The sequence below is a fragment of the Polypterus senegalus genome, chromosome 8 (assembly GCF_016835505.1).
Source record: "Polypterus senegalus isolate Bchr_013 chromosome 8, ASM1683550v1, whole genome shotgun sequence".
Classification (NCBI taxonomy): domain Eukaryota; kingdom Metazoa; phylum Chordata; class Cladistia; order Polypteriformes; family Polypteridae; genus Polypterus; species Polypterus senegalus.
In genome coordinates this window covers 164,393,608-164,416,743 of record NC_053161.1, presented here as the reverse complement: position 1 = coordinate 164,416,743, position 23,136 = coordinate 164,393,608, and the positions used below count along the sequence as shown (strand labels likewise).

Genomic DNA, 23,136 nt, shown 5'->3' with positions numbered 1-23,136 from the left:
CTCAAGCAGCACTTAACAGTAAATAGTCTAACAGGACAATGACTGACTGAAACGAAGATGCTGCGCAACAATTAAGGTTCACACTGTCGTTCTGCATGTTTAGAAGGCTGGTTGGCTGAAACTGTTTATAGCGAATTGTCCCAAGTTGGAAGTGCCATATAGCGATCAGACACGAAAAGACACATTTAGGCATAATGGACAGTAGTTTATTTTTCTACAATACAAATTCAGTACGACACCTGGGTCTCCAAACACACAAATATGAAGCTTATTACATTTTACAGTGAAACTCTTTACATACACAATATAATTAGGGCGTGTGCCACCTGCCCGACTACGGTGGCCCAACCTTCCCTCGATAGCTCGATTCGCGCTATCCGTCCAAGCTTGTTAAATGGAGGAATAGAAAAAACTTTCACAAGAGGAGGATCAGCGACGCGAACCTGAGCGACAACACCACTGAGCCACCTAATCCGGATAATTAACGAGCTCTGCACAACTGAACTACTACTACTGTTCTTACTGCGGCGGATGAAATATGTTGTTTGACATATGCACGTTAAAATGGTTTAATTGATACGAGAGTATCATTGTTGTATTCTCCTAATGAAGACGAAAAAATTATATGTATAGATGTATACTATATGACGTACGGTTTTGAACAAAATTAAGTGTTCCATAAAAAGGTTGAATGATTTACCTAATCTTTTCATATATATATATAAAGTTAATATATGACAATATATCTTTGACACTATGTATCAGACAAAGGAAATCACAGCAATCCACAAGAACAATAATTAATTCTCAGCAACTACCTGAATTGTAGCTTAACCATATCAACTGAAATGTGTAATGTCAATACGAATTACAAAATATAACTAGAGAGTTAAGTGTCAGATAGACTCTCAAAATTAAGAGGTCAATGCCTTTCAGTGTGCTGAGGCTTTACAAAGATTCAGTAACCAGTGACCATGTCTGCTCGAAGCCCTATCATGATCCAATCTCGGTACTACGCATGTCTGAGGCTTCAGTAGCCGTCATCATCTCAGTAGTACGCATGTCTGAGGCTTCGGTGCCCCGTTCAAAGCCTGTCATGACGCAATCTCATTTGTATGCATGTCTGAGGCTTCAGTAGCCCAGTTCATAGCCCGTCATGACGCAATCTCAGTACTACGCATGTCTGCTCAGTGCTTCCAACCGTAATGCATGGTGGCAGCAGGACATTTCCACTCTTATGTCAGCTTACTGCTTCGACCTGAGAGTTAGGAAGTTATATTAATTACATTACACTGCATATTCCACCACCAGGTTACAAAATTTCAACAGAGTTGTGATTGTTGAAACAAATCTTTCTGGATCATCAACACAACTGAAATTATTGTGCAGTACATTACTTAGTGTCAAAAATAAAGCGACAAATTTTGCATATTAAAATGCTGAATATTAGAATGCATAAGAACAGCTGTACTAATACAGTTCAAAACACTTCCTTCACCATAATACTCTGGCTGTTCTCATAAATATTCTAGTCTCTGTATTGCACTGCATCACTTCTATAGTGAAGAGTGTTATACGTTTATTCACTGCATATAGAAATCTATATCTATCTATCTATCTATATATCTATCTATATCTATATATCTATCTATCTATATCTATATATATATCTATATATATATATCTATATATATATATATATATCTATATATATATCTATATATCTATATATATATATATATATATATATATATATATATATATATACACACACATAGTATATAGTCATATTATGTTATATAGTGTTAAACGCTATACACTTTTTTTGTTTGATATTCTATATGTTCTATTTACTGTCTGCTACGATCTCACTGTTTCGGTCACTTCTCATAAATCTTCCTTTTCTTCCTCAGGTTCATTATTACTGCTATAATTACTGCATTAATATTCAAGATGTCATTCAGTCAGTCATTGTCCAACCTGCTATATCCTAACACGGGGTCTGCTGGACCAATCCCAGCCAGCACAGAGTGCAAGGCAGGAAAAAATCCCGGGCAGCGTGCCAGCCCACCGCAGGACACACACACACACATACTAGGGACAAGTTAGGATTGCCAAAGCACCTAACCTGCATGTCTTTGCACTGTGGGAAGAAACCAGAGCACCCGAAGGAAACCTACACAGACACGGAGACAGCATGCAAACTCCACACAGGGAGGAGCTGGGAAATTAACCTCGGTCTCCTTACTGTGAGGCAGCAGTGTGATCAAGATGCATCTAATGAAAATATGTGTCTTGTTTCATGTGTATGATGAAACCGTAGATCAGTGGTGTTCAAAATTTTTTCGGCTTGCGATCTACTTTTAAAATGACCAGGTCGAAATATTCTACCTACATCAAAAATTATATATAGTACAGCCGAATAATGCAGTCAAGGAGTTTTTGAATTCAGCCGAGTGAAAAATGACGGCTGTCCGATTAACTGCGATTTTAGTTCCGTCACCTTTCTCTTTCTCAGATCGTTTTTTGGAAGGACGTCAGTTTCATAGTTTTTATGAACAGTTTGAAAGTGCCTTTCCACATTTTCCTTCTTTGGAATAGCAATACCCTCCCCAAACATTTTTTTTAAATCCCTTCTTTAGTCCATATAAATTGGAAGGCTATCTAGATCACTTAGACAGCCGGAGTTTTGTAGTAGCTCGTGCATTTGATCGTGTGGGATGACCAGTGTGTTAGAAGAGAAGCGATCTCAGACTGGCCGCTCTGTAAGTCAATCAAGTGGCAAATGCCATAGGGAGGATATATGATAGACTAACGTTTAAATATTTTTTTTTAATGCAACGCGATCTACCTGTACCACCTTTGCGATCTACCGGTCGATCGCGATCAATGCATTGGGCACCCCTGCCGTAGAACTAGCTAACGTAGGGGATTTCATTAGTAGTAGTAGGTTTAAATATTATGTTACAATAGGTAAACTGCAGGTCTTGTACTTTGAATGTTAGGTGGTATACATGTATCAAGTCTTATTTGCGGATGCTTCGAGATACTTGATTAGTATGGGCTGCAGTTACGGTAAACAAGAATAAATGTTTCTGACAAAGACAGATTTTTTTTGGAAATTACTATAAATATGGATAGCTGCCTTCTCTTTGCTTCCAGTGCATAAGTATCTTTAGGTCGGCGTCTGTATCAATCGATGAAGTGTCTACAGGGTCGTCATTAACAAGGCTAACATGGGGTGAAGTAATTGGCAGTGTTGATCAAAGTAATAAACGACAGATCTCAGTGACATTTGGCTTTGCCTCCCCTTCATCATCTCACGTGCACTTTTTAAACAAGCTTTAAGGTGTCATTTTGAAACGTTTTGTGCGTCAAAAGCTCAGCGTCTCATTTCCAATGCACATGATGTGATGTTCGTGACACCTGGAGCTTATACCTGTGAATGTCACAGTGTCCAAAACACTCACCTGATCCCAATTCAGTCTAATACGCACCTAAACTACTTAAAAGTAGTAATGCATGCGTCCAAGTTTGAAGGTTATTTTTTGGAGACGAGTGAGGTGAGATATAAACATACCAATAATACGACTAATCTACTTTGCGATTACATTTAGGATACCCGATGGAAGGTTCATGCAAGAGGTCTCGATCTCTGGTGTGGAATTACTTTGATTTAGTATCTCCATCAAAGGTAAAATGCATGATTTGCGACAAGCAACTTGCATTTAGCAGTAACACGTCTTCAATGCTTCGTCACTTGAGGTCGACGCATCCTGGCGTTACAGAGGAGTACGACAATCCCGCTGTATCTGCTCACACTGGAACTTCTAAGCAAGGTATGACAAATTTTTATTCTTATAGTATTACACATATTTTAGCAATTATGACCCAGCAGTAGTGAAAGTGTCTGCAGCATGAGGTCTGCTGCGGGTGTACACAGTTTGCTTGTTTTGTGTGTGTGTGTGTTTTTTTTTTTTAGGCAGGCAAGAGGAACTGGATGAGGCTTTGGTTGACATGGTGATAAAAGATTTGCAGCCCTTTTCTACTGTCGAAGATAAAGGCTTCAAGGCTTTTGTTAACAAACTGGACCCCAGCTACATCCTCCCAACCAGAAAGGCACTAAAAGCCATGGTTCAGGCCAAGTACTGTGCAGCCAAAGAGAAGGCAATGGCTGAGGTAAAGCAGGCTACTTATGTCAGCCTGACCTCTGATATGTGGACTTCAATTAATATGGATGGTTATCTGGGTGTCACATGCCATTATGTCACAGCTGAAGCCAAACTGGCCACAGTTCTCCTTTGTGTCAGCCAATTTCCCCAGACACACACTGCTGCTCACATCACGGAGTCCATGAGTGGGCTAATGACTGACTGGGGAATCAGTGGCAAGATACACTGCATGGTGACTGACAATGCAGCCAATCTTGTTGCCACTGCCCAGCTGCTGAAAGTTCGTCATGTGCCATGCTTTGCCCATACCTTGAATCTGGTAGTAAAGAAGGCAATTGACCAGACACCCAAGCTCCAGGTAATTCGCCAAAAAGCAAGGAAAATTGTGTCTTTGTTCAGGTCAAGTTGCAATGCTAAGGAAAAATTATCGGAGATGCAGCAGCTAATGGGCAGGCCAGTGCAGAAGGTGGTTCAAGAAGTGGACACCAGATGGAACAGCACTTACGACATGCTGCAGCGTCTGTATGACCAACGTGAGGCAGTTGGTGCTGCCCTCTCTAATTTAAATACAGAGGTTGTTCCCTTAACAAGTGGAGAGTATGATATTATTAGTGAATGCCTGACCCTCCTTCTTCCACTAAAACATGCAACAGCTGAGATGTCTGCAGAAAAAATGGTGTCGGCATCAAAAATGATCCCACTATATCGCATGTTGCAACACACAATCTCGGAGAAGAGTACCAAGGTGACCAGAGAGGAGTCCATACAATTAGGTAAGCTGTAATGATCCAAAAACCTTTTTGTACAATGAATAGTTGTGTCCCTTTAACATTAATGATTGCTATTTTCTGTCTTAGGTGTGCATCTGAAGGAAAGCTTGCGCTCCAGATTCCATACACTGGAATCCACCCGGGTTTTGGCCTTGGCTACGCTGCTGGACCCAAGATTTAAAACTATTGGCTTTGGCAATCCAGACCGTGTCAGAGAGGCTGAGAGACAACTCACCTTGGAATGTGCATCCCTAATGCGGTCCTCTCCAGACACTGTGCACGTGACACCCCAAGGTGATTTTTGTATGGAATGTTCATTTTTGGTATTTGATGCATTTAATGTGTACTGTGAATAAAACCATGTACTCTTTGATTCTTTCAAACAGAGCCACAGCCTTCAACATCAGCCCTGGCCCCATCCTTGGAAGCAGCATGTCCCACAGACAATCTATGGCAACTTTTGGACTTGCGTGTTTCCGAGGCTCAAAGAGTCCACAGTGCCACTGCAGATGCCACTGTGGAGGTGCAGAGATACCTAATGGATGCTTATCTTGGTAGACAAGAAGATCCACTCCTGTATTGGAAGGAGAGAATAACTGTTTACCCCAGTCTTTATCAGCTTGCCATCAAGTATCTTTGTCTGCCAGCAACGTCTGTTCCCAGTGAACGCATTTTTTCAAAGGCTGGGGAAGTCCTCTGCAAAAAAAGGAGTCGCCTGAAGCCCAGCACAGCAGAACAAATTATTTTTCTAAATAAAAATGACTAAAACCGCTGCACTCGCCAACTTTATTGCAAGCTTCCCAGGTCAAAGTTCTTGAGGATCCACATCCTAGTGATACTTGATGCAACTGGACAGAACTGGTTGGGGTTTTGTACAAATTTGTCCACTCATGTTTTTGGGTTATTGCAAACTATGTCTTTATTTAAAAACTTAATTTGAAATATCAAACTGGCTGAGTTTTTTTGTTGGATGTGCAACACATCGACTTTGTATTGTCCAGATTTGTTTTCCATAGCGACACATTTCATTATGTTGTACAAAGATGGGACTATTCTAAAATTCAACCCAGGAGTTATTTTAATAAAACTCGTGCATAACTGATGATAAAGGAAACTATAATGAATTGCCATGGGGTTATTTCAATTAAGCACCACGGTATTGTATTATACTGTATGTAAACGTTACAGTACTTTAGTGCAAATTTAAGAGCATTTCACATTGGACTATTTACAGTGTAATGTATTGTGGCTACAGTATTACTGTTTTTACTAGCAATTCTTCTAGTTCTTGCAAAATTTAGAGTGATAGTGATGGACCAATCGCATTTCCACAAGGTATAGTCTAGTTTGAGTTTAATTCAAATACTGATATATGCTGGTTTTACATTGGAATTAAAATCTGAATGTACATTGTGCGGATTAAATTTCCGATAAGGAGTCTAACACAATCCAGGGCAGGCTCCTGTCTTCAGGTTTTCAAGGAGCATTGTCGCATGATCGGAGCAATCCCTATCAAACGCATCAGGCAGCGGAAATCTGCAATCCCCAACAGATGCTGACCAGGTTTGTTATCGAACACGAGAGCTGGCGCTGTGCGACTGGCGCAATTGTTCAAGCCATTATGCATACGTTAGGCGCCTGCACGGATTACCGTTGTTTAGAAGTAAACGTATATAGTCAACGTTGACCTGATTACTGCAGCATAATTGCTTGCTAAGCGTATGCCGAGTTACAATGTTTGACATTTATTGCCAGTTATAATTTTGACTTCAAAGATATCTATCACAACTTCAGACATTCGGGTTTCATCCGCAATGCTCTCTACGGAAGCGTATTACTGCCACGACATAATAAAAAAAATATGCTCACTATCACGTTATAACGTGAAAATATTACATTAGAACGTGGAAACATCACGTTAAAACGAGAAATCGTATCATGTGATAACGTGAAAATATAAGATTATAACGTGAAAACATCACGTTAAAACGACAAATAGTATCACGTTAAAACGTAAAATCGCTGTTTGTTGAATAAGCATGAAGCCATATCATGAGCCTTGAAAAACCATCAATCGCTCCATTTATACATATTCCAAACGGCTTTAGTTTGTCATAAGAGTCAACATGCCACATAAAATTAGGTCCAGGATTAATGTACACGCGTCGCATCAGTCGATTCCTCCGTCTTTGCTCAACACCACGGGGGTCTAGAAACTTTATTAAATGCCTCACCGTGGTTTGGGTCACAACATGCCCAGCTTGAATGCAGCTGAGATGGTGTAGCTTGTATCCATGGAGCCTTCCGTGCCCTTCCAGCTGGTCAATGAGAAATGATGCTACCTCCAAAATGTCGGACTGATTCTTTCTTCTGTAAAGCCCCATGTCTTTTAAAATTCTTCTCAGTGTACGCATACTTATTACAAAACCATCCACCTTAGTCAGCAGGAGCAGAATCTCTCCATGTCTGACCCCAAGCATAAAGTAGAATTTGATCAAGTCGTGTAAATGAGCCGTTTCATTTGCAGACGTGCACTCCTCACTGGATAACCAAAAAAGTTTCACGTTATAACATGAAACTTTATCACGTAATTACGTGAAATAGTGATACTATTTGTCGTTTTAACGTGATGTTTTCACGTTATAATCTTATATTTTCACGTTATCACATGATACGATTTCTCGTTTTAACGTGATGTTTTCACGTTATAACGTGATAGTGAGCATATTGTTTTTATTATGTCGTGGCAGTAATACGCTTCCGTACATCCGCAATGCTCTGATAAGACTTTGAATTGTTAAATGTGCTGTTAACACAAATGGCCAGGAGGGGACACTAGAGAGGTGAGTGTCAAATGCTTCGAAGCTTCGATACGATTTCCGACACTATTGCTTCAAACGTTTTGATGCTTCGTGAGGCTTCACTCCGCTCATCACTAACGTTATGCCAGCATTACATTTTTCCCTCACTATAACAACATTTGTATCCACTCCGACTCTTCTCCGCGATCACGAACTCCAGTCGCTCCAGTTCGTTTTTTCTTTTACTAAAGAGACGCGCAAAGCCCGACTGACTCCTCGCTGCCATTTCAAGTGTCCAAGACACCGACTTCGCAATTATCTTTGAAGTGGACACCGCCGACTAATAGATTGATACTTGTTACTTTATTAATGAATTGGTAAGGGGAGAAGAAATTAAAGCGCGTCGTTTGTGGACTCGCCGAAGGAAAGAACGAAAGAAGAAAGATGCGGCGATGTGAAACAGAAATGGGACTTGAACTTGTGGTGACGACACACGAGGACAGTAACATTTTGATAAACATAAACGTGCTGCTCGTACCTGATTCAAGTCGCTACTCAGTGGAACGAATTAAAACTCACACATTCATAAAGCGACGTCCCGAGCACTTACCTGCGGTCTCTCGGTTTTGGGATTCTTTCTAAATGTATTTAATCTCCTGTCTGAATGATTACCTCCGCTCTCATGTACTGGACAATACGAAGAAAAGGCGTGGCTTCAGCATCCGTCGCGCTAAATGGCGTCACACATACGCCTAATAGGTGCACGTGACGGTTTTCTAAAAGTTAAATGGAACAGCATTTGTAATGTCGAGTGTGCACTGTCACTGCTCTGCTTTATTAAAATAGTCGGTTTCTTTGTTGAAGGGCTCATCTTCTTGTTTTATTTGGTGCTCGTTTCAGAACGTATTTTTTCTAAACATGTCGCGGAGAAATCAGGCAGCGTGAGTGTAAAATCATACTGTTTATGAAAAGCTGCTGTTAAATCCGAGGAGAATAAAGAAAGAGTCTTGAAACGGAAAGACTTGAATCACTACAGACGCTCAAACAAGAACGAGCTTTCTGTTTAAAAGTACGCCACTTTACACATGTCTTTTCCTAACGATTCGTTCCTTCTTTAAAGGCGGCCGCGCGCATCGCCATTTAAACCAGAGCGAGCGAGTGAGCGGAGAACGCGCATGTACGTAAGCGACAGGAAGCGCGGTGTACGATGTGACATCACACGCGCGACGAAAACAGATGTTGGCGTGCGTTTCGTGTCTGTTACTTAAGAGTAGTAAACTAGACTGTAAGCTTTTGTCGTTGAGTGAATCGACTTTATCATATCATTCAGAGGCAAAAGGTAAGTTATCCGAGTTCGGATTGTGGGATTTTGTATTCGCTTTAGTCAGAGTTACGCGACTTTAATCATAGGCAAATTTGAGTGAATTTCATGGCTGGTCTCGTGCTGGTATTTAAAGTACGACACGTTGTCGGTCCTCATATCTACTTCAAAGCGCCCAGTCACACCCAGTGTAGCGCCCTGTGAGGAAAAAAAACATGCAAGCGAAAACTACTGACCTTTACGCGCTTAAACTATATACATAACTGTTGCCTCTCCTCTCATCACCCAGCCTCCTCCCACGCTGCAGTGCGTGTGAGTTGTGTCCTTACCGAGGCGCATCGCCACCAGCCGCTACAGATGCATATTAGTTATGTGATATTTTCCTTCAGTCAGTGTCCTCTGAGGACAGCTGAATACTTTGAGCTCGAGAAGGAGGCGACATTGTGTAGAAACCAAATTGGGACGCCGTGTATATGTAAATAAAAAACAGAATGCAATGATTTACAAATCTCATAAACCCATATTTTATTCACAATAAAACATATAAAACCAATCAAATATTGAAAGTGAGAAAATGTACCATTTTATGAAAAGAATAAGGTCATTATGAATTTGACGGCAGCAAATGGTCTCAAAAAATTTGGGACAGGGCCAAAGTTACCACTGTGTAGCATCCCCTATTAGCAGTCCGTAAACATGTGGGAACCAATGGAGGTCAGTTGCTTGACTTTTGGGAGAGGAATGTTATCCCGTTCTTGTCTGATATAGGATTCTAGCTGCTCAACAGTCCTGGGTCGTCTTTGTTGTATTTTGTGATGCGCCAAATGTTTTCAATCGGTGAAAGGTCTGGACTGCAGGCTGGCCGGTTCAGCACCTACCTGAAGTCTTCTACTACCATGCCAAGCTGTTGTAATAGATGTAGTATGCAGTTTAGTATTGTCATGCTGAAATATGCAAGGCCTTACTGGGAAAAGATGTCATCTGGATGGGAGTTTATGTTGCTCTAAAACCTGTATATACCTTTCGGCATCTTTCCAGATGTGCATGCTGCCAATTCCATAAGCCCCCCCATGCCATCAGAAAATGCAGGCTTTTGAACTGAGTGCTGATAATAAGCTAGATGGTCCCTCTCTTCTTTAGTCTGGCTTCCATGATTTCCAAAAAGAATTTCGATTCATGTGACCACAGAACAATTTTCCACTTTGCTTCAGTCCATTTTAAATAAGCTTTGGCTCACAGAAGGTGGCATCAGAGTTTCTGGATCCTGTTCACTTATGGCTTCTTCTTTGCATGACAGAGCTTTATCCTGAGAGACTCTCCAATTCTTAGGTGCTCTTTTTGTACCCAGTCCTGTTACTGACTTGTTGCCAGTTAATCTAATCAGATGCAAAAAGTTCCTCCAGCCGTTTCTTTTTAGTATCACTTTCATTTCCAGCATGTTGTTGCCCCCATCATAACCTTTTATTTCCATATGTGCCAAAAATTAAATTCAAAATGAGCTAATATTTTTATGAAATAGTAAAATTACTTGCTTCTATTTTTTTTCTTGCGTTCTATTGTGAATAAATCTGGATTTATGATTATTGCAAATCATTGCATTCTATTTTTATTTACATTTTAGGTAGCATCCCAACTTTTTTTATTTATTTAAGAGAGAAACAACAGCTGCAGTAGCAAACAGTTCACACATATAGTTAAAAATTCATATAATAAAAAGAAAACGGAGCCTTACAGAGATTATTATTGTTGTTTTCAAATGTAAATGTCAAGTTGAGTTTAGAGATGTGTATTTGGATTCTTCCCTTTGGGCATCAGGAATGTGCCAGGCCTCTTTTGTAAGGCACATTTTACAATATAATTTGTTATTAAAAATGCTTTGCACATTCTAAGAGTATGTAACATAAGCGTGGATGAATTCTTACATTGTTTTACATGCTGGATTTAAAAGAAAATAACTAGCATAAAACATATAGAGAAATACCACTGGTACCCTATTATAATAAAAAAAAATCCTAGGATGAGACAAGACTTTTTCAGAGACACTTTCAAGTCCCGCAAGACCATACCTCTGTACCCGGAGCATACTTTTCTTGTCAGGTTTGTCAAGGATGTGGCTGTCTTGGAGAATTCAACTCCAACCTGACAGTAGTACCCTACTAAACCTAAGAACGTGTGTACCTGCCGCTAGGTTTGTGGAGCGGGCCAGTTAAGTATAGTGCAGTAACATTGGAACTTTCTGGTCTGACCATTTCTCCACCCAGCACATTGCCTAAATATTTAGCATCCTTTTAATCCATAATTTTTTTTGGGGGTATTTGGAGCCCTGCATCACATAGTGAGTAAAGAATGGCCAAAACAGGCAGCACGTATTCCCCCGTGTGTGCTGGAATATACTACTGCATCATCCAGGTGTCATGAGCTTAGAACTTCTTAAGCACAATAGTCCGCATACCTGCTTTGGGGCACCAGACCTCAGCTAATCACAACCAGGGCAAACTCTGAATCTTTAAAAATAAATATTTATTTTTCAGAAGCTCTGTTAAATGAAAAGAGCACACAGACAAAAGGAGTTGCTTGAAACAGAAAGGCAATCCAGAGCCAACAAGTCCCTTCACAAAGGCACAGAGTAAACACTAGAGAAACTCGACGCACCATTAATGCATTCGGTGAACTGCAAGGGACAATGGGTTATCCTCAGCCTTCATTGGGCAGAGGACAGGCCAGTGCAGCGAGAGGCAGGTAGACCTGCCACATGGGGGATCACTCACAACACACATGGAACATAAAAGACGATACACTGATAAATAGAAACTAAATGACCGTCAATGTTAACATTGTGGACGAAAATTATGAATACAGACACCCCCCCACTGGAATGCCCTGATTTAAGCAATAAAGCACAAAGAAAAACGTGTTCTCTGCACTATATTTATACAATTTATTGATTAGATCACTACTAAAAAAAAAAGGAATTTATTACATAATCAGAAAACTTTTAACATGATTGGTTATACCCAGTTGCTAACGGGACATGACGCACTTTGATACCTTAAATCAGGGGTCCTGGAGGGCTGCAGTGGCTGCAGGTTTTCATTCTAACCCTTTTTTTTTTTTAATGAGTGACCCGTTTGTGCTGCTAATTAACTTCTTGTAAATTAATTTTAATTGACTTGCTCTTGAAGACTCAGACCCCTTCATTGTTTCTTTTTCTGTAATTGCCAGCCAAACAATAACAAAATACAAAATGAGCCAAAACAACGGCTGCCAATCTGAAAATAAAGAAAGGTGAAGGAATGTTGTTCTGCTCAGGTCCACAAAACATTTGAGCAGTGCTGTTAGAAAGAGAAAATCAACAATTTCTGAAATGTCTGCTGTTGCATAATAAGAGCAGCAACAAGCAATGGAATTAAAGAACGAGTTTAATTAACAATAACAATCGCCACCTAAATAAGCAGCTGGTTGGAGTGAAACTGGTTAGTCTTCTGTTGACTCCCTCTTAACTTAGTGTTATACACTAGAATTACCAAAGCCTACAAAAAAAACGTGTAAATCCGGCCCACCTTAAACTCGTTCGCACCTCTCCATCAGCGTCTTTTGTCTTGTAAATGTACCGATCAAGACAAGCAGCAAGCAGCCTGCTATGCCACCCCCCCACCACCGCAGACCATGCACAAAGGTCTCCCAGCTCATGCCTTGATTATCTTGGAGTGAAGTGCTGGAGTTTTAGAGTGGAAGTAATAGATCGTTATTTGGAACACAAGCATTTCATGTGTGTTCCGTTTTTACAATAATCTATGTAAACACATTGTTAACAATAGAATTACCAGAGTGTGGGGAGTGTCTGACGATTGCATATAGCGGCGAAGTTACTGCTCTTTACTATTCTCTCCTCTGCATGTCCTGGAGTACAAAAGAAACGGCATACAGCAACATGCGGGGACTGGCAGGAACACTCAATAAAACTGAATAAAAAGAAAATCAAGTGACGGTGAGATACGAAGAAGGCAGCTTCACCAGCGTTTGTGTGTCAGAACCCGGTTTAGGGGGGCGTTAGTATGCATCGTGGTACACTGCAGAGCTATAGCGCGTCTTTATGTGAAAACAGCCGTGTCAGATGGGGTTGTATGGATTGATTCTGAACGTGACTGAGAGAATGAAAAGTGAATTAAAAAAAAAGCTAACCTTTACAAGGATCATAAATTGCACCGGCTGTTACAGACTGAAATCAAATGTATGCTTTTATTCTAAAACAGTAAGACTAAGAGCAGTTTACTTCTCAAAACGGAGTGGTGCAGGATCGAACTCGTGACCTTTTGATTCCCAGGCGAGAACTGATTCTATTGCACCACGGAGGCAGTTATAATAAAAGGGTGTCAATATCTCAAGTTAAGGCGGCTTTTTGTTTCTGCAGTTATATTTTTAAATAAAAGCGCAATTGTGTTATATTTGTACCTTTTGTGAAAATGTTTCTTTGATATTTGGACTTCAGGCTTCATACATTATATAGTTTATGCCTACATTTTGTCATCTACTACTAGAATATAAAAAACGTTTCTGTTTTAACAATGTGTTGACACAGATTACTGTAGAAACGGAACAGACATGAAATGCTGCGTTCCAAATAACGATCTATTATTTCCACTCTAAAACTCCGCTTTACTCCCAGATACTCAATCAAGGCATGAGCTGGGAGACGTTTGTGCACATTCTAAATTGGTGGGGGGATGGAATAGCCGGCTGCTCCTAGCTTCTCTTTATCAGCACATTTAGAAGACAAAGGACGCTGGCGGAGAGGTGTGAAGGGATTTAAGAAGCAGTTTAAGGTGGGACGGAATTACGAGTTTTTTCGTAGGCTCTGGTAATTCTAGTGTTAAGACGCACCTGACCATTAGATGCACCTAGGTTTAGAGGAGGAAAACAAGAAAAAAAATATTTTGAGCCAAATGGTGTACTAATATATTTAATAAAATATAGCAGAATAATATTTCAACCATGTAAAGTAAACAGCGGTATTAAGAACCATCATCACTGTCATTAACAAATGATGAGAGAATTTAAGGTTCAAGCACTCTTCCAGTTTTCTGGAAACTTCAAGAACTCCTCATCGCTAGTGTCAGAATTTATGAAGCTCAACTGCTGACAATCATTTTGCAGGAGCACGTACCTATCGTCACGCGGTATAACCTGTGCAAAGCCACCAGGGGACAAAGCACATTTGGACCAATGCTCCCTGAAGTTATATCACCAGTCTTGTCCCATCTCTATTTGTAATGCCACAAAGTCCTTCATCTCGTCTTTTGTTGTGGATTTCTACTTTGAAAAACGAGAATACGGTGCAAGTGCAGCCCGCGATTCAAAATATTGCTCTGCATATCTGTTTGTCTCGTCTGTCAGAAGCTGAAAAGCAGCATCAGGGGAGAGCAGCCTGAAGTAGGCCAGCGGCTGGTAATCTGTTGAGTCCAACAGCAAGCCATGCCGTCTTGTGAAGTCCGGTAGCCTGTTTGGCTCCCACGGATCAATGTCTGGGTATTCCTCCCATGCGAACCTTGCTGTAGGTGCGTCGGCTGTACTCAACTGGGGCGGCATTGGCTGGTGTCCGATCAGCTGATGCCAGTTCCTCACTCTCTTGCGCAATTTCCTGATCACACTTAACAAAATATATGACTCTGTGATAATGCACAAAGCATCTTCTGCTGAGTATTTTGTTTTCTGCACTCGCTTCGCTCCCTTGTGAGATGTCTATGCCATCTTGCCTTTGTTTACATTACATTACTCTGGCACACGCACGGATTAGATGCCGAGTCAATGATTCTAACATTCCTCCAAGCACAGACGGAATGTCTGTGACATAACGGTGGGTTTTGTCGCCATTAACAGCTGATTGTCGCCCTCTACCCCTCGATGTTGACTCTTGTCCCGTAATAAACATCACGGTATGTGACGCAATATTCGTTCCATAAGACACATTTGATTTGCGTATGTAACAGCCGGTGTAAATTTATAGTACTTGTAAAAGTTAGCAGGTTTTTTTTTCACTTTTATTCTCTCAAGTTCAAGTTCAAATTCAACTCTCACAACATAAACAAGGGAATTAAAAATGAACCAAAAAAAAGACATAAAAATGACATTTGCTCCTCACCAGGGGAGGAACCCTGGCTAAAATATCACATCAGGTAGGAGGCGCTATAGGTATTGTGAGGTAGAAGAACTTTATCCACCAGACGCTAATCGGTGGCTCCCCCCCACCCCATGCAAGCCAAATGTGAGGAGACAGTATTGCCCACTATCCACAGGGGGTGCTGGGATGTTGGGACATGAACCATGACACAATCTCTGGGACTGAACTCATGGAGTGTTGTTCCTTGATGGTACAGATGGGTTTGAGCTCCCTGTGCATGTTCTACATGTTCTTTTACGTGGGGTCTAATTTTTTTACATTTATCCCCGGATTGTGATGCCTGGGCCGGCTTCAGCTGGCATCACTGTCCTTGAACCTGGGACATCAATAGTCATGAAACCGAGGATGGACTGGGCAATGTGGACACATAACAGGCATGGGTTGGTGCAAAGAGCATGGTGCTTTTATTCCAAAAAAAACCTGTTCAATATAAAATAAAGTGCAATGTAAACTTCAAAAGTCAATACATAATTCAATAAAATCTGGGTAGTGGGATCTACCACTCTCCTATAGGCAGACACAGCAATCGGGCAGGGTCGTGGCCAAATAATCCCGTTCCCTGCATCACCCATCGATGACGGGCACTTATAGCGCGACTGCGGTTGACTTGGATTTGTTTTCACTGGGAGCCTGCAGTTGCTATGGCAACGGATATGCTGTCTTCCACAAACGCGGTGATTGCACTTCGGGACTCTTTTCGGCATGTCTTCCGGTCGGCGACAGTCCCAAAAGAGTTTAGAAACCTCACAACATAATGAACAAAAGAAACATTAATACAAATAAATGATACAACATTAGACAAAACAAACAAGAAATACCACTATGAACCCCAGCCAGGGGAGAAACATGACAACCAGAAGGCAGAAGTGAAGACAAGGGATGAGCTGGGTGGCTGGCATCAGATATGATGGAGGCAGATCTTCTCCGATGTCAGCTTGAGTAGATGCTAGCTGTAGAAGATCAGCGCCAGATTTTTTATAAACTATATGGACAGTCCTTTGGAGGACTTCGCAGTTTTAGCAAGTGAAGTTGCCAAACCCCACAGTAATGCATCCGGTCAGGATAGTTTAAGTAGTGCAGCGGAAATAGTTCATTAATATTTTGGTTCCAACCCCAAAGCTTTTTAACCTCCTCAGAAAAAAAGAGACTTTGCTGAGCCTTTTTGACTGTGCAGGTGGTGCTGACAAGTGCCAGTCAGATATCTTGTCACCCAGGAATCTGAACCTGCTAACTCTCTGGACAACGGGAGCCATTGATTTGGAGTGAAGCGTGACTGCCTTTGTACTTTCTGAAGCCAACAATGGCCTCCTTTGTTTTGTCGATATCCAGAGAGAGGTTATTGTTATTGCACAGTGCAGTCAGGTCTTCTATCTCCGTCCTGTAGGCTTCATTGTCACTGAACTGAGGCCAACCCCCGTAGTGTCGCCTGCAAGCTTGATGATACTGTTGTCCACATGCTTTCCTACACAGTCATAAGTGAACAAAACTGTATAGCAGTGGGCTAAGGAAGCAGACTTGCAGACTATCGATGCTGGTGAATAGCACGGAGGAGTTATTTTTGCCAGTTGTCCCTGACTGAGGTCTGTTTTTCAGGAAATCAAACACCCAGCGACAAGTGGATCCGCACAGACTAAGATCTCTCAGCTTTAGCATCACGCCTTGAAGGCAGAGCTATAGTCAATGAACAACATCTTGATATTGGTGTATCTCCTTTCCAGGTGTGCCAGAGCGGTGTGCAGGGTGAGGGAATGGCATCATCCACAGATCGATAATGCTATTCTGCAAACTGTAGCAGATCCAGGGTATCGGGGATGTTTTGGCTAATGTGGATCATGACCAGCTTCTCTAGACACTTCATCACAATGGAGGTTGACATGACAAGCCAGTAGTCATTCAGACAGGAAACTGAAGATTTCTTTGGCACAGGCACCATTGTCATTTTCTTAAAATACTGTAGCACTGAGCACAAAGACAGAGACAAGTTGAAAATGTCAGGGTATACCTTTGACAGCTGGGTGGTGCACACCTTCAGGATGTGGGGTGGTATGCTGTCTGGGACCAATGCTTGCATTTAAAAGCTTCAAAAGTTTTACACACGTTAGCTTCAGTCACCTGCAGCACAGTTCCGTTGGTCAGTAGCACTGGAGACATTGCAACACTTAACAAGGCTAAAAACTAAGCAAAGTTGTCATTGCTGATCACCTACAAACCTTTCTACAGTCGACGTAGTTTGCTGCCACTGAAATCATTTTATAACCCAGTGGTGGCGAACCTATGGCACGCGTGCCAAAGGGGGCACTCGGAGCCCTCTCAGTGGGAACGCGCGCTGTCGCCCGAGCACAGAGTTCGTTACTATAAAGCCAGAGGAATGCGGGGCCGGGCTGCTCCCCTCACCACTCCCCCTCTTCACGCCTCGGAGGACTTTTTCACATCACCGCCCCTCTGCCCAGCAGCCCAATGGGAGCGCTTCCTTCCTCTCCTGTCTGGGGTAAGGCGGGCGACACACATGCTGCTTGAGGGTGCGGCACGGACTGCGGCCTTTTGAGTCTGTGATTCCCGTGGTGGGGTTGGAGGGGATGTGGTATAGCAGGTCCAAAGCTCAAAATTGAAAAGGCCAGTTTTAACAGATAATTGCCGCACTCGCGGCTTAAAGGGGGTTATGGTAGAGTGGCGGAGCGGTTTCCGGGAGCTTTGTGATGCGGGCAGTCCTCGCTTTAGCGCACAGGTGAGGAGTCGTCCGCATCTGTAATTATTGCCGGGAGTTGCAAATCGCCACACCTGATCCACGACCCCGTAATATATAATGGAAGCTTTGGGGGCGGAGCTTAATAGGGAAGACCTGCGTGAAACACTTGAGAGGATCGAAGGGATGACAAAGGACAGCACAGTTAGTTATGAAAATGAAATCCTTAAAGTGTGGAATTCTCTGCCAAATAATCTTAAGTCAATGAAGGCACTTGAGATTGCTTTCCTTACTTTGTTTGGAACATCTTATGCTTGTGTGCAGCTGTTTTCAGCTTTGAATTAAATCAAATCTGACACCAGAAACAGACTAACAGATGACCTGAGTGCTGCATGTGTTGCTCTCAAGCTTACAAAGTATGAGCCAAGGTTAGACAAATTATCAGCATGCACACAACAGCAAAAAGCACATTAATTGTTCAAAAGCATACCGAATGCAAACTTTTACCTTTCAACAAAAAGTTGTTTGTATCATTGAAAGCTCCGCTATTATGTTTTTCTTTTAAGACAAAAGATTTTAATGTAGAAGTGGCTTTTCTAAACTAAAAGCTCAGTAGATAGATAGACAGACAGAGCATCAGTATTGGCAGTCCAGTCCAATTTACCATCCAGCTGCATTTTAGGTAGTTATAGGTCTGTACCCTCTGCACACACTCACCTCTGATGATCACGGGGTCCATGAGGGGCCTGGGCCTCCTAAAATCCACCACCAGCTCCTTGGTTTTGCTGGTGTTCAGTTTTAGGTGGTATTCAGGTTAAATTGCCATGTTGGCACTTTGCGATAAATAAGTGGGTTTTGGATTGCAGTTTGGGCACTTGGTTTCTAAATGGTTCGCCATCACTGTTATAACCTCTCTCCATATTGATTGTTTGCTGCATTGATCACACTCCATAGCTTGTGTCATTTAAATTAAATGCAGCAGTCACAATACCATTAGTGGTTTGGTTTCCCCTTCATAGGTGACATCACATATATGGTTGACATATACCAGAGAATTTCCCTAAATCTACAGGAAAGACTGGTCTTAACAGGTTTCCATTGTTTATTGCATCGTTGTGAGTAATGAGCATGATGGAAGGTGGCTTGCTCACGATATTTTCACAGACACGACAGGGTTGATAATGTATACAAATGCATCATTAAACAGTCCGCTTTCTTTGCTTGTGATAAAGGGAGATGCCGACACTCATCTAAGATTGTACAGCAGTGAAGATGGAAGGGCAGATAGGATTTGGCAATGAGTGAAGTCCCATTTGGGGTGGGGTGGGTTGGGTATCCTATGCTTTGAGTGTAGCTACAAGTATATTGATATGCTGGCACATATACTGAACAGATGCTAAGTGAATTAGCGAATCTTAACTAAATACATCAGATAAATCCAGTAGCCTGCTTCTCGGCACCTTTACTGTTAAACACAATACATGTAAGCCAGGTAGTTAATGGTGGTGGGTCACAACTGTGTGAGGTGGTTCTTCTCAAGCCTGTTGGACTGTAACTTCTGACTCCAAACTTTATTTTACACCTGATAGTTTGATATGAACAGTAATGAGTTATGGTCAACTCTGTAAAGTGTGATGCCTCTAGACTGTCTGATTTTACATAAACCTTAGCAGGGAGTCTGCTGTAAAGTGAATTTCAAATGTGTTTAGATCGCAATGGAAACATTTCTATGGAATTCAATCCTGTTCTTTTCAACAGCAGGGAACAAGCGGTTGCCACATACCGCAGCATTGGGATGGATATGAAAGAGGACATGTGTGAAACAAACACCATGGAGATCATGACTGTAACGATTAAGGAAGAGGACTGTGAGTGGGAGTCTGACCACTCTGAACAGGAAAGTCTCAGCGTCACAGATGAGGATTATGAGCAGGCGACTGTGGACATTAAAAAAGAGGCAGAGGAGACGACTGTCAGCATTGAGGAACCCAAACATAACAGCAACGTCAAGCTGAGATCCGAGTCACTAAAGTGTGAAAAAATGAGAATGGAGGACATTTCATCTGTTCAAAGTCAGGTAGATCAGCCATCACCTTCAAATCAGTCTAGGAAAAGTAAGTGCAAAATAAAAATATATATATATGTTTTAAGGTCTGGGGATGTGAGTCTGAAAGATGGGGTCTCATATTTTAAATCTGAAAAATGTATGGTGAAAAGTCAGGACAGTTGTTTAAATTGTAGTAAACTACTCAAGTAAATGTAGCCATTCTTGAGCAGCATGATAGCTTGTGTGAATTTATTAAAGTAGCTCCTCTTGACAATGAAATTCTGCTTTTGTGTTAGTCCAGTTTTAATCAGACCGCATGTATTTAACACAGCGGAGAACGCCTGGCTGGGGGCGATAAAGGGCTGCGAACTTCTCTGTTAATACTGACCGCAGAACCCCAGGTTTATTTATTCCATTAAAGCTGTCAACTGGAGTTTTCTTTTTACATGTCCTTCATTGCAACCAGCCATACATCTGTCATTGTATGTGGGACATTGTCTTGATGTGTTTATGTTAAACATTAAGGTTACCTTTGTTTTTGCTCTATGGTTAATATAATGTGTCTGCTTATGGTTTAATAATTTACTGGCAATACATTATAGCTATAAATGTGTAAGCTCCGTGAGCCTGTGCTCTGTGAAGAGCTTTAAACAAATAATAATTTGAATGGCATTGGAACATTCCCAGATTGTGGTGAAAATCAGATCAAACAGCAGTGGTAGGCTTATTATGGGATTTCACAAGAGAACTCATTTTCCACAGTTATAGCACCTAGACATAATTAAAATAAGTCAGAAAAAAATGGACAGTTGCATTTTTAATCTTAACCCACCAAAACTCTGAAAAAAACATCACAGCAGTTTATAGGGACTTGGTGGGCCTTAGCGAAGGTTTGTAAGGGTTTCGGCCTAAGTAGTATTTTTTTTATATACAGTGATCCCTCACTATATTGCGCTTCGACTTTCGCGGCTTCACTCCATCGCGGATTTTAAATGTAAGCATATCTAAATATATATCACGGATTTTTCGCTTGTTTACGGATTTCTACGGACAATGGGTCTTTTCATTTAAGGTACATGCTTCCTCAGTTTGTTTGCCCTGTTGATTTCATACAAGGGACGCTATTGGCGGATGGCTTAGAAGCTACCCAATCAGAGCACATATTATGTATTAAATAAAACTTCTCAATGATATACGATATGCTTCCCGCGCGGTGCTTCGCACACTTCAAAGCTCTAACAGCCCCTATTGATTTTTGATTGTTTGCTTTTCTCTCTCTCTCTTTCTCTGACATTCTCTGCTCCTGATGCGCACTCCTTTGAAGAGGAAGATATGTTTGCATTCTTTTAATTGTGAGAAAGAACTGTCATCTCTGTCTTGTCATGGAGCACAGTTTAAACTTTTGACTAAAGGGTGTTATTTCATGTCTAGAGGGCTCTAATAATGTTAAAAAACTTATTTAGAAGGTCGTAAACAGGTTTTCTATGCTCTAACTGCGAAAATATTAGATTTATAAATAAAGAATCCTACTTCGTGGAAATTCATTTATCTGTCTGGAGCGGATTAACCGCGATAAACGAGGGTTTACTGTATACCTGTGTGGAGAATATTTATAAACAGTGTGGGAGAGTTTCTAAGGGCTTAAAAGATATAAAAATAACCATACAAACATATGGTTTCTACTTCGCGGATTTTCACCTATCGCGGGGGTCTGGAACGCAACCCCCGCGATCGAGGAGGGATCACTGTATATATATTTTATTTGCTGAAACATTATTTTGCATAACTGGGAATTGTTCTGTTGCTTATGGGAATAGCAGTGAGGAATATGGTCAAAAATCAGTACTTTTGTAAAATGAAGTATTCTAATAGTTTTAGTAGATACTGATATATTTATATGTACTTTTCAGACTGAAAATTATGTTTAACAAGCAACAAATGTATTAATTATAATTGTGCACAAATTATTGCCCCTATGTGTTGACTCGGAGTAATCCAAAATTAGCAGCTTCTTCAGTGATGTGCAAGAAAGCTCCATAGGGTTGTTACTGTGAATCCAGTGAGTGTGTATGCTATATCTATGAGTGATAGGAATAAAGAGGACTGACAAGTGGAGCAGTCTGATAAGTGTCCAGCTTGAATTGAGAAGGACCACTCTGTGCTGACTGGGGTATTTGTGACCAAGTGTACGGACATATCCAGTTTCTTAAATTTACTGTGATGTCGAGAGTCTTCTTTTGCAAAGTGTGGAAGAAAATAATTTGAAACAGCAATAAAACACAGGCAGGAGAAAGCATCAATCATTATTCTTTATGTAAATCTTGCAAGGGGCAACGGCATATCTTATTAACAATTGTCGCAAAGAAAAAGAAAGTGTTCTCTGTGCTATATTTATACAATTCCTTGATTAGATCGCTACTCAAAAAAGGAATTCATTACATAATCAGAAAACTTTTAACAGGATTAGTTACACCTAGTTGGTAACGGGACATGATAAACGTTGATACCTTAAATGACCACAATGTAACCCCATCCACTAGGTTGGTTGATAGTCCTGTTAGCTTAGGGTGTGTGCGACTTTTTAAATGTATTATCTATACTAATAAAAGGCAAAGCCCTCACTCACTCACTCACTGACTGACTCACTCACTCACTCATCACTAATTCTCCAACTTCCCATGTAGGTAGAAAGCTGAAATTTGGCAGGCTTATTCCTTACACCTTACTTACAAAAGTTAAGCAGGTTTCATTTCGAAATTCTACACATAACGGTCATAACGGTCGACAACGTCCACCATGTTGAACTTTCTTATTTATGGCCCCATCTTCACGAAATTTGGTAGGCGGCTTCCTTGCGCTAACCAAAAGCGATGTACGTAGTTATTTCTGTGGTATGACGCCACTGTCGGCCGCCGTATTGAACTTTCCAACGTCACTAATTCTCCAACTTCCCGTGTAGGTAGAAGGCTGAAATTTGGTACTTTTTTCGGTGGTATAATGCCACTGTCGGCCGCCATATTAAACTTTTAACGGAAACCGATGTACGTACTTATTTCGTTGGTATGACACCACTTTCGGCCGCCATATTGAACTTTCCAACGTCACTAATTCTCCAACTTTCCGTGTAGGTAGAAGGCTGAAATTTGCCAGGCTCATTCCTTACA

At 41.2% G+C, this 23,136-nt stretch overlaps 3 protein-coding genes across 3 annotated transcripts in view; 2 read left to right on the top strand and 1 right to left on the bottom strand.

The window, feature by feature from the left end:
- Positions 1-8,466, bottom strand: part of LOC120533289 (oocyte zinc finger protein XlCOF20-like) — a 28,669-nt gene extending 20,203 nt beyond the window's left edge. Inside the window, exon 1 of the mRNA XM_039760113.1 lies at positions 8,354-8,466. The gene's annotated coding sequence lies outside the window, so the exon portion shown is untranslated. The remainder of the gene's footprint in view (positions 1-8,353) is intronic.
- LOC120533263 (E3 SUMO-protein ligase ZBED1-like) lies at positions 2,847-5,890 on the top strand. The gene is made up of 4 exons (XM_039760066.1): positions 2,847-3,839; positions 3,983-4,945; positions 5,030-5,236; positions 5,329-5,890. Exons 1-4 carry the CDS (start codon positions 3,626-3,628, stop codon positions 5,706-5,708), a joined length of 1,764 nt encoding a protein of 587 aa, XP_039616000.1. The 5' UTR covers positions 2,847-3,625; the 3' UTR covers positions 5,709-5,890.
- A 497-nt stretch (positions 8,467-8,963) lies between the features above and the next one.
- The window catches only part of LOC120533374 (gastrula zinc finger protein XlCGF26.1-like), a 76,871-nt gene continuing 62,698 nt past the window's right edge, over positions 8,964-23,136 (top strand). Inside the window, exons 1-2 of the mRNA XM_039760226.1 lie at positions 8,964-9,082; positions 19,684-20,039. Of these exons, the coding sequence (XP_039616160.1) occupies positions 19,721-20,039 (319 nt within the window). The 5' untranslated portion in view covers positions 8,964-9,082; positions 19,684-19,720. The remainder of the gene's footprint in view (positions 9,083-19,683; positions 20,040-23,136) is intronic.

What these genes read in the sequence shown, in the direction of transcription:
- LOC120533263 (XM_039760066.1), top strand. Translation starts at nt 3,626, where the DNA reads ATGGAAGGTTCATGCAAGAGGTCTCGATCTCTGGTGTGGAATTACTTT. An exon ending in CACTGGAACTTCTAAGCAAG is followed by an intron (nt 3,840 to 3,982) that starts GTATGACAAATT and finishes TTTTTTTTTTAG; the next exon opens with GCAGGCAAGAGGAACTGGAT. An exon ending in AGAGGAGTCCATACAATTAG is followed by an intron (nt 4,946 to 5,029) that starts GTAAGCTGTAAT and finishes TTTCTGTCTTAG; the next exon opens with GTGTGCATCTGAAGGAAAGC.